Below are 11,811 nucleotides of genomic sequence, written 5' to 3' on the forward strand. Positions count from 1 at the left end.
ATCAATAACTTGTTATTTTGTTCGGTTATGAGAAGACGTGAAATTAATTCATAATATTGTTTAAAACATTTCTCTCGATATTGCTGTTGCAGAAGCATATTTAAGACATGAAATGTAGAAAATGTCTTCTTTAACATATCAGCATCAATAATTTTCTCTCCGCATAACAACAATTTTGAACTAATTTTAAATAATGCGGAATTTGTAATCACTTACTGATTTAAAATCTTATTGCTTTAAATGCATCCACTTGTAACGAGTTTTAGAAAGAATAACTATTTTTTGATGATCATACATTTCTTTAAAAAAATTTCACAAGATACGGTGATCTTTTATTGTAAGATACTCTATTTTTAATCCCTCGTGGAGATGATGACGAAGAAAAATTATAGTTTTTGTTTTGTCCGGATTGGATATCGTATTTCCTTATTTAATTGTTTTTCCCAAATTCATAGTATCTAGGTAAATTTCGGTATTGAACACTCATGACAAATAATTATTGCCATTAATGTCAAGGGTTGTGAATTCTAATTTTGTAAGGTTTGTTATCACATAACTATCACAAAATATGGTATTTATATTAGAATTTTAATATGTACTAAATATGCAAAATAATATTTAATTTATTAATTACAATAAAGAGGAAGAAAATCGACCTACTTTTAGAATCTACGATGGAAGCAATAGAAGCTCATGCTGATAACGTGTTGTGAAATTGAGGAGCACAATGGATATGGAGAAAATATAATATAATAATATATGTTTAAATATAATAAATAAATAAATACAATATGATATAATAATAAACTAAAATTATAAAATAACTAAAATTATAAAAATTGGGCAATATAGAAATTTAAGTGGAATTTTGTAGTGGATTAACCCACCAATGTGTATGACTTTAAGATCTACTAAATGCCACTATTTATGGATAAAATGAATGTGGTCTTACCTAAGCACCAAACATGAATAACTAAAGACACATGGACAATATGAATATTGACACATGATTTTTAGGACACTATGCTTTCTATTTATTTTTATAATATTTATAATAGTTTCTAAATAAATTTAAAATAGTTTATATTGGAAAGTTACAACTAATTTTATGATTAATAATTATGTTACATGTTAAAATACGAATCCAATTAGAATTTGCTTAAAAAATCTTTTTTCTGGAAAGAAAAAAAAAACCTTAAAAGAATTTGCCGTTTTCAAAATTTCTACCAACATAGCCCTTCTAAAATAAAATAAATTAAAAGAAATAAAAATTATGCTAAAACTATAATAATCACATATATTATTTTAACTACCTACCGTTAATACTATTTTAAAATCTAAGTTATTAGACTTCAAATATATAATATAATAATTTAAAATCCCAAATACAAACGATTACGATCCAATTATAATAATAACTCATTTCTACAATCGTACCTAAATTTTTCATCTTCCTTTAACTCTCACGTGCTTCGCGCCACCCTATTTTACTTCTTCAAGATGTGTGCTCATCCCGGTTCAGCTTTTTAGTATCGCCGCCGCCTCTCTTCCGTTCAGTGCTGCCCTGCCGTCGTCTTTCGCCGCCGCAGCAGACACCCTCCTAGCGGTTTTGCACCGATTTCCACTATCTTGTTGTTACTGGTATTCTCCTAATCTCTATCTCTGTCTTTCGTCTTACAATAGCCGGATATCAACGAAGAAAAGAAAATACAAAAGAAAAAAAGAGTCTTGCGGCGAATTGGGACGTGGGTGTATCGCCAATTTGAAATTCTCTTGGATTAATCAATACAATAACCAATGATATTTAAATTGACCGGAAATAAGAGCCCTCAATATGCTTTGTATTTCATTTACTTGATTTACGTAGGCTTTTCTTTCTTATTCTTTTTGGAACTTGATTTAAGAAATTATAGCCAATGTTCAGGATAAACTAGATGTATTTCAGACCTTTAGGATGAAATATTTGTGTTGGATGTCTAATATCTTCTTGTTAACAGCAAGGATGGTACGTCTGGGTTATGTTATGTTCTGTGTGGTTCTTTACCTTCTAGGTTTCTGAGTGGCAGTGAGGGACTTACGCATTTTATTTATGATTTTGTCCAGGTTGCATTTAGAACCTGTAAGTTTCACTTGAATATTCATAAGCCTCATTGATTTGGTTGCCTCAAACTTACCATGACGGATTCCACGTGAGCTCACTCTTTTCTTCGCTTGTGCAATTTCTCATATGTTCATTGCAAAACATTACAATTGAAGTAGAAGAAAAAAGAACTTTTGATTTAGAATTTTCTGCCTAACGCAGGTCGAGGATATGTGTGAAGAATTTACCTAAGTACATAGATGACAATCGCCTTCGTACCTTGTTCTCTGAAAAAGGAGAGATTACAGATGTTAAGCTTATGCGGACCAAGTATTATTCATACCCGAATCTCGATTCGTTTGAATGTTTTTGCCTTTGGTTGTGTCATTTTTATCCTTACAAGATATCATTCATAATGACTTTGCTTCGTAGACTTTGATTCTGGTATGCTATTTTATTCTTAATTTTTTATTTTTGAAGGGATGGGAAGAGCCGACAATTTGCTTTCATTGGGTTTCGCACGGAACATGAAGCTCAAGAAGCGATACGATACTTCAACAAATCTTTTATCAATACTCACAGGATCGCTTGTGAGGTCTGTTATATTCTCTTCCCCTGTATCAGTTTTTCCCCCTTGGTATTTTGGATTCTTGGTGATGTTTCATATTTTTGCATTTGCTTTGGGAAAATTTTCTGCTTGTGAACTTAAAGGATGTAATTATATGCTGCTTATTTTTTTCATTATTTCTTGCTATTCTTCTTGAGAACATTATTATATATGCTACGGGCTATTTGTTCATTCACTAGCTTCAAGTGCTCAAATGAAAATGTGGAAAAGTATTGGAGTTTTAATTGAGTTATAATGAAGATATTCTCTAACAGAATTTAAGAGTCAGTAGAAAACTAGAGGGTTTCAGGATTGTGGGAGTTTAGAAGCATCTCCAACACCTTAGGTTTGTTGATGGTTCCGTTGGTTTAGTGTATCAGTTTTTAGTTGCCCCCTGAATCCTAACGCTCTTTGATTCCTTGAGAATGTCCAAACCTCAGTACAATACTTTCTACAATTTTTGCAAATAAAGTGTCATTTAGCTTTTGTGTGGCATTTGTTTAAGGAGAAGACTATTTCCCTTTAGTTATTTTGATTACATGTGGTAAAACTGCTATTTGTTGGATGGAGAGGAATAGAAGGATCTTTGAAGAGAAGAAATTTAGTTTTCATGGATTTTTGGGACCGTATTCATCTACCTAGCTACTAGTTGATGTACTTTTTCATTTTTTGTTTTGTTTTTGTAATTTGCCTTCTTCTTCCTCTTTTTTTTTTCTTTTTGATAATTGGTTGCCATTGAAGCTCTGTGATGGCTTGGGAGGTGGCTTATCTTCCTCTTTTGTATTTGAGCTTTCAGTGGTGTATATTTTGGTTTCAATTAGAAAAAAGGAAAGAAAGTGAAGTGATTATCAAGGTGGGTTTCGGACCAATTTGTGTTGCAATGCCAATGCCTGGTCATTTTGTGAAGTTCGTTGATTATGCATTCTGTATATGAGATCTTTAGTCGGAATCATAGTCTTTTATTAAGTTGAGTTGTTTTGCTTGTGTAAACATAATTAATTAGAGTGCATACGTAGTGAAGAAATGTTTCCTAAAACCCTCGGACTGTGATTATTACTAAATCCTGCTTTTTTCCCCCCTAGAGTGCATGGAAAGTTGGGGATCCAAAAATTCCCCGACCTTGGAGTAAACATTCTAAAGCAAAAAAGGGCACTAAAGATGAAATGAAAGTAGAAGATGACAAAAGTTTAAGCTCTTTGGGGTCTAAAGAAGAGGGAGACAACCTTAAATTGAGTATTCAAGATGATGATCCTAAAATCCAAGAGTTTCTTCACGTGACACAGCCTCGGATTAATTCAAAATTGTGGGCAAATGACATTTTGATGGCTCCAGAAGCTGATCAAAATGGAAAAGGAAAGGAGAAACCAAGTCAAATGAAAAAGATTGACAGAGAAAGACTGGAGTTGGTGAATGTTGATGGAGATAAAGCTGAGGAAAAGCAAACTTCATTGCTTAAAAACTCTGCTCATGATGATAAAATTTCAGATATGGTACATTTTGAAAGCAGGGCGACGAAAAATTGGTCAGATTCAGAGACTAGTGACAATGATAATAATGATGAGGATGCTCAAAATGAGGATGAATCTATAAAGAAAAAATTGGAGAAAAAGAATGTTCAGATGGTGAATTCCAAGTCACCTCTAGAATCAAAGGCCAAAGAAGAGGACCATTCCAATCATTGGGATGAAGTCGCAGATGTACTTCACATGGAGAAGTCCTCATCAACTCTGGAAGATAAGAAGGATGAAATGCTGGAGAGTGGTCGACTCTTTGTTCGTAATCTTCCATATGCAGCAACGTAACAAATCCTTTCTGCAATCTTTCAACTGTGCCAATTCTTTGTTTTTTTGTTTTTTTTAATCAATTTATATTATATTCATGCAAATTTACTGTAATTAATTTTTTTTAATTGATATTTTTTGAACTTTCATCATCAGCGAAGAAGAGTTAGAAGAGCACTTCCAAAAATATGGCACAATCTCAGAGGTGCATCTTGTAGTTGATAAAGATACAAGACGTTCTAAAGGCATTGCTTATATCCTTTACACTCTTCCAGAATCTGCAAAAAGGTATTTGTTTAGTGAATGAAAATGGTTTATTAGATTCATTGTTCCTACTTGTCTTTATTTGTCTTGACATATTGTATTTCTTGGGGATTTAATGGCCAATTCGGGGATGTATAGTTGATCTCAACCTCGTTAAAATTTTTAAGTGCCGCTTCATTGGACTGGGTCTAATTTGAAGATCTTTGAGAAAAATTGAAAATTGAAAATATGAATATTTTGAATGGGACTGGTCTAATTTGAATATCTTTGAGAAAAACTGAAAATTGAAAATATGAATATTTTGTAGTGATTTTCCTCTTCTTTCTCGCTCTCTTTTGAACTTCAGATTTTAAATTCAAATAAGAGAACAGGAGTATGCTTGGCTATCTGCTTGTCACTTGTACATTCTTGAAACAATTGGACCTATTAAGAAAAAATTTCAATTATATTTTAACTGAAGGGCACTTGAAGAATTGGACAATTCAATATTCCAAGGGAGATTATTGCATGTCATGCCTGCTCAACTAAGGAAAACAGTCGAGAAACCAGAGTAAGTTCCATTAGTGTACTCTGTGCATGGATTGCACAAATTTGAATTCTATTGCTATTTTCATTTCCCCTCTGTTTAATCAAATATGTTTAATGGAGAATGTCGCTCACTCATTAGGGCAAATATTTTAGAGGGACAAAGGTCAAAATCCTTCAAGCAAAAGAGAGAGGAAGAGAGAAAATCATCTGAAGCTAGTGGCAATACAAGAGCATGGAATAGTTTATTCATGCGCCCTGATACGGTATGACACCCTAAGCTGTGTCTTCTTTCCACTTGCTTAGATCTTTATTTTCTTAAAAGAAAAAGTACAAAATACATAAGTTGACTAGTCGTTTGCTGTATGGACCAAAACCATTGCATGAGTGAATTTAGAGTAGGAGACATTTTCTAAGAATTGCAGAAAGAAGATTCAGGGCATTTTTGACATTCCATTTAGTATAAGCACCACTTTTAAGTCATTTTAGATAATCAATCTCTCAAGTATTTCTTCAAACATAGGTGTTTTTTTTTTCCTTTTAACAAAAATGTATCCCACTTTTTAAAGGCTTTTATTTATTAAAATTTTAAAATACTTTTTTTTTACCATATAAAATCACTCAAAAAGCTATATGAAACACACTTTAAATTAACATTTTTTTCAACGATACTTAATGAAAAAGTGATTTTTATTTAACAAACATTTCTCAATACATTTGAAGTTTGATAACATAATATGGAATATAATGCTTTCTACCACCTTCGTATTTATAAACAATAAATTTCTGTTGTGAGCTTGTGGCAAGCTTCTTGATGTCTTCTTTTATCTGTAGGTCGTTGAAAACATTGCTAGAAAATATGGGGTTAGTAAGGGTGAGTTACTGGACGGGGAGGCTGATGACCTTGCTGTACGAGTTGCGTTGGGTGAAACTCAAGTCGTTGCAGAGACGAAGAAGGCTCTCACAAATGCTGGAGTAAATGTTGCATCTTTAGAGGAATTTGCTTCTGGAAAAGCTGATGGACACAAAAGGAGCAATCATATTCTTCTTGTGAAAAACTTGCCTTATGGTTCTTCTGAAGGAGAACTTGCAAATATGTTCGGAAAATTTGGGAGTTTGGATAAAATCATTCTTCCGCCAACAAAGATATTGGCCTTGGTAATTGTTGCTTTATATGTATATATATTAATATTTATAAGTTAATGTTTCATAAAATTGTTGATTTGTCTGAACACTTGCATGACTGATCTTACAATAAATAATTTCATCTACGCCCACCACTCACCAGTTATGATTTATTCATGACTGTCTTTTATTAGCTGGACTGATTAAAGCAAATTTCAGTATTGGTGGCGCATATAAAATCTTTCAACTGTTAATGATATATTTATTTCGTTACTTAATTTTATCTTCTATCTTCTAACCTTTGAACTGCTTTACTGTGAGATTCAGGTTATTTTTCTTGAGCCATCTGTGGCCCGTGCTGCTTTTAAAGGCTTAGCATACAAGCGTTACAAGTGAGCTCATTCTCTTTTCTTCTATGTTGGAGACCAGCTGTTGTATTTTATGGCATATGCTTAATGGAATTGCATTTTAGCATGCAGATCTCGTCGATTGAAGAATATTATGCTTTCTTCACTCTCTAGATAGAAGCTGATTGATATTAATTTTTTATTGTTTTCATGTTATATAAAGCTAAAAACACTTTAATACCACAAATAACAATGGTATCTGACAAATTTCATAGATTCTTATTTTTTTGGGAATTTTACTATCCTTGGAAATTGGAGATTTTTTTTGGGAACCTTATGGAAAATGCTTATTGTAGTCATTTGAATTATGACATCTTTTTTCTAGTATACGGAAAGATAGTCATTGCAGTATAATTGACAATGAGTTGAGCTCTTTCCAGAAAAGATGTTTCTTAATTTGTTAAGCTTATGAAAGTTTTTGTTGTGTAACACGGATGGGGAAGGTGGTGAATATTTACTCATTTGCTGTCCCTTGGGTAGCAGTAATGACTTCATTTTAATATGGATTACGGATACTGTGGTCTTTTAAATTTAGTTTTACCTTTTATCAACAATGATGTTTAATGCTTGAATAATCCACAGCTGTTTTTTAGAGAACTTTGGCGTATATATTCTTATTATTTGTTTGTTTGAGTTACCCTTGTTTCACTTCGATCAATAGTTTTGTTGCACTTGACTTGGAGCTTTCCTTGTGCTTTGAAAACTTTGTTAAAAACTGAACATATTACATTAAAATGCTATCTTGTGCAGTTTATATGAGTTAAGTGTTCGCCAAATAAAATCTTGATGCACGATGCAAGTGCTACCTTTATTCTTTGCCCTCACTTTGAGAATAATGTCTTTTGTTATATTGTTCTCAAATTTGATATTATAGTTTTACATCTCTTATCATTGATGTGAGCATGCGGGGGAGGGTTTTTATTATTTATTTATTATTATTATTATTATTATTGCAAACAAAAGCATATCTCGACTGGTTAGGTATAAACTATTATATCATTTATCGAAAGGTAAAGGCTTGAATTTCCGCTCCTGTATGTTGTTGAACTGACTCGGAAAGAATAGTTGTTTTTTCTTCTTAAAGGTAATGGTTCTTTCATTTTGGCATTACACTAGGGATGCTCCGCTATATTTGGAATGGGCTCCTGACAATATTCTTAGTCAAAATCCAATGGCTGGCAATGTGAAGGACGAGAAAGTTGCTGAAGGTGATGCTAGGAGGGTGATATTGCAGCAGGCAGTGGAAGAAATATCAGATGTTGATTTGGACCCTGATAGGGTTGAGGTTTGTTTTGATGAGCCTCTCTCTTGTCCCCTTCTTTTTGTTGTTTTTATCCATTGTGATGGTTGATGATGTTGTCCTTTTGTAATTTACGTTGGACAATTGGTGATCACATTGTGCTCTATCTGGTTGTCAATGAAGAAAATGTGCATTGTTAAACGTTAACTCATGGTGGATGACCCCTCTTAGGCAATTATAGTCTAGGATGACGCCTCAGGCAATAATAGTTTACTTCATTGTTGATCTAGTTAGTTTAAATGCTGGAGAGTATGCTCCCTCATTACATCTGGTCCACACACCGTGATGCTGTCAGAACACATTAACGTGTAGGTCATCTCTCTCACATGTGTACACATGATGTCCATTTCTGACTATTCCTGTCAGCTGCAAATTTGGAAAATTTCTAATTGTTTTTTTTAGCCCTCTCTTGCTCATTTGGGAATAAGCAAGCGCCAGAATCATATAGATAAGTAAAAAATCTTGGTTTAATCATTTTGGATCTTGTATAATTTACCTTCCTAATCCGAGTGCTTTACACAAAAATCTCATTATCTTAGAGAGGTATTTGATACTTTTAGACAAATGCCTGTGTTCTTGTCCCTTGGTCATAAGGTGGAACAACAACATTTATCTCAAGATACTCATGGTTAACATGCGTATGGCGATTATTCAGCTTATTTCATGAGCCTTTTCTCTATTTTTTTGTACTACAAACAGAAAGTACAAAAAAATAAAATGAAGAGAAATAAATGTTGATGGTACTCGGTAATAGTAATATTTGTCCAGTGGGACAATATATATCTAAGCATCAACTACTTTTGCGTCTTGTATGCCGCGCCAAACATTTTCTTTAATTTTTTGAACATGGGAGCTTAGTTATGTTGTCTATCTAAGTCTATTTACTTGCTTTTAAGTTTTACTTCTGTTCTATTTTCTTCAGTCACGATCTCTTTTTGTCAAGAACCTCAATTTTAAAACGACCGATGAAAGTTTGAGAAACCATTTTAGCGAACACATGAAAGAGGGAAGAATATTAAGCGCCAAGGTATACCTTGATCTCAACAGTTCATTTTGTTGATCTCAAGAAGTTCAATTGTTTTTTAGTGCTTTATTTCTTGATTGGCAGGTTAAGAAGCATATAAAAAAGGGACAGCATGTCTCAATGGGTTTCGGATTTTTGGAATTTGATTCGGTGGAGACTTCCACAAGTGTCTGCAGTAATTTGCAGGTGATTGTGCTTTCAAAGCAATTTTTTACATTGCTCGTCAGTTTAGGAATAAATTAGATTTCTTGGTTCCTTTCTTTGTATCAGGGAACTGTTTTGGATGGCCATGCCCTCATCTTGCAAACGTGCAATGTCAAGAAGGATGATCAAGGGCAAAGAAAAGTAGATAAAGAAAAGAGTTCAACAAAATTACTTGTGAGAAATGTGGCCTTTGAGGCAACAGGGAAAGATCTAAGGCAACTGTTCAGTCCGTACGGACAGGTGATTGCTTCTTTTTGTTAATAATTCAGCTTTTTAACTTTGAAAGTAATATTTGAGAGAATTTGGAAGTTATATTCTAACTGGAGATGTCGCCAACTTTTATGATCGATATGAGGCAAAGGCTATTAACCTATAGAGATGGGAGCATGGTACCAGCTACCGCTGCCTCTATGTTATTTTCATGTGTGGATTTGTATCATTCAAGTTGAAATCTAATATTTACTAATTTTGTTTACTTTATTGCACTTGGAGATGATTTCAAAACCACACACTATAAGTACAAGATCCATACAAACCTTCATATTGTACCTTCGTCCACTTGGACCTGAACACAATTCTCCATCTAAAGCACCGTTATCCTCTTGTGAGTTTGGCATAGTTTTTAGTAGTGACAAGTGCTTTTAGCTATAACTTAAAGCACTTTTAAAAAATTTTCATTAGGAATTAAAAAGCGACTTAAGGGCAGTAAACTCAACAAAGATTTTGGATTTTCTTGTAACGATCAAATTTTATATCGAGTCATCTGTGTACGTCTCTGGTGATTCTTTTGCTCTTATAATATTTATCTTTTCTCAGATTAAGAGCTTAAGACTGCCAATGAAGTTTGGAAAACATAGAGGTTTTGCATTTGTGGAGTTTGTCACAAAGCAGGAGGCACAAAATGCATTTCAAGCGCTTTCAAACACCCATTTGTATGGTCGGCATCTTGTAAGTCTTGAACTCACCTTACGAATCAACAGCCGTACTTATTACTTCATTTGGTGCTTTGTTACAGCAGAGTGTAAAATCTGAGCCAATGACTTTTTTTTTTTGTTTTTTCCTTCCACAACTACCAGGTTTTAGAGAGAGCAAGAGAAGGTGAGAGCTTGGAAGAATTAAGGGCCCGAACGGCTGCTCAGTTTAGCAACGATCAAGATAAGTCTCAAAATCCAATCTTGTCCAAGAAGAGGAAACAGATGACCGACTTTGATGAAGATGAGATGAAGTTGTAAAGGACTTACTAATCATATTTAAGGTTCATGGTAGTTTAGAAGAAATATATGATCAATTTTGTTTTGTATTTTGCTTATTTGTTGTACCATATCTTGTTTTCTGGCCCCCTTTTTGGTTCATGGGAGCTGCATTGTCTATTGAATACAGGAACCAGTTAGCATTTTCCTCTTTTATACTTGGCTAAAGTATAGTTGAAGTTCAGGTCATTACATAATCTATGTTCTTTAATTCATATAACATTCGCCATTGTTCCTTTTTAATGTTGAAAAATTGTAACGAGGGGCAAAATAGATTAGGTATTTTGCATTGGTTTTTTTGTTTTTGTTTTTTGTTCTTTTTTGTTTTTTTGTTATTGTTGTTGTACAAATGGCCTTGTTTGGGAGCTCCAAATGTAAAATGGCCGCCCATAGAAAAAGTAATGGGAAGTGACTTTATGCTTACGTCATAAGAATGCGATATTATCGATTCGTCCCCGCGATGCATCCCTTGCGCCTGCCAATACGAATTTACTCAATCTTCAATGGTTCGTCACACGTTTCTCGATGCACGATCACTCGATATCTAGTTTCATAGTCACTCGATATGGTTGTAATCGACACGTGTATATTCGATCATATCTACTTCATATTCGATGCTCGATTACTTTGTACTCGATTATTTTGAATTCATAACTCGTTTGAAGGTCATTCGATATCCAGCTTCATTGTCACTTGATACGGCTGCAATTGACACGTGTATACTCGATCATATGAACGTTATACTCGATGCTCGATTATTTTGAATAGACATTCGAAGTTCATTATTTTACCACTTCCCACGAGCTCAGACTATTCTCTCTGTTCATTCGATTGTATATCTTTCGACGACAACACATCTACACTTGAAGCTCCACTATCTCTGCATCAGGTAACATTCTTCTCCTTGTTTGTAGTTTGACATCATTCACTAGAAACTTGACTATCATCAGGTAACATTCTTCTCCTTTTTGAGTTTTGGCATCATTTACTCAAAACTCAACTATCTTCGCATCATGTTCCTCGATATGCGCTTGCAGGTTACTCAATACTCGACCGACACGATTTTCATTTATGTTTTCATATCTTGCATGTTTAGCTGGACTTCGAGTTTATTTTGTTTTAGTTTTCATATTTTTGTTATTTCGGACCGTCTGGAGTTTAGGGTTTGAGTTGGATAATGCATGAAGGTGGAAAATCAAATCGAATGCTCGAAAATCGACTATCTAGTCACTTGTAATGTAGCG

The 11,811-nt window shown here is 33.8% G+C and overlaps 1 protein-coding gene across 1 annotated transcript; it reads left to right on the forward strand.

The window, feature by feature from the left end:
• The first annotated feature begins 1,455 nt into the window (after window positions 1-1,455).
• LOC120083326 (multiple RNA-binding domain-containing protein 1) lies at window positions 1,456-10,787 on the forward strand. The gene is made up of 16 exons (XM_039039034.1): window positions 1,456-1,641; window positions 2,104-2,189; window positions 2,303-2,410; window positions 2,561-2,675; window positions 3,770-4,485; window positions 4,625-4,756; window positions 5,193-5,282; window positions 5,400-5,523; window positions 6,092-6,415; window positions 6,710-6,774; window positions 7,906-8,074; window positions 9,012-9,116; window positions 9,198-9,299; window positions 9,384-9,557; window positions 10,134-10,265; window positions 10,394-10,787. Exons 2-16 carry the CDS (start codon window positions 2,176-2,178, stop codon window positions 10,547-10,549), a joined length of 2,526 nt encoding a protein of 841 aa, XP_038894962.1. The 5' UTR covers window positions 1,456-1,641; window positions 2,104-2,175; the 3' UTR covers window positions 10,550-10,787.
• The last annotated feature ends 1,024 nt before the right edge of the window (window positions 10,788-11,811 follow it).

The sequence above is a fragment of the Benincasa hispida genome, chromosome 8, assembly GCF_009727055.1.
Source record: "Benincasa hispida cultivar B227 chromosome 8, ASM972705v1, whole genome shotgun sequence".
Taxonomy (NCBI): Eukaryota; Viridiplantae; Streptophyta; class Magnoliopsida; order Cucurbitales; family Cucurbitaceae; genus Benincasa; species Benincasa hispida.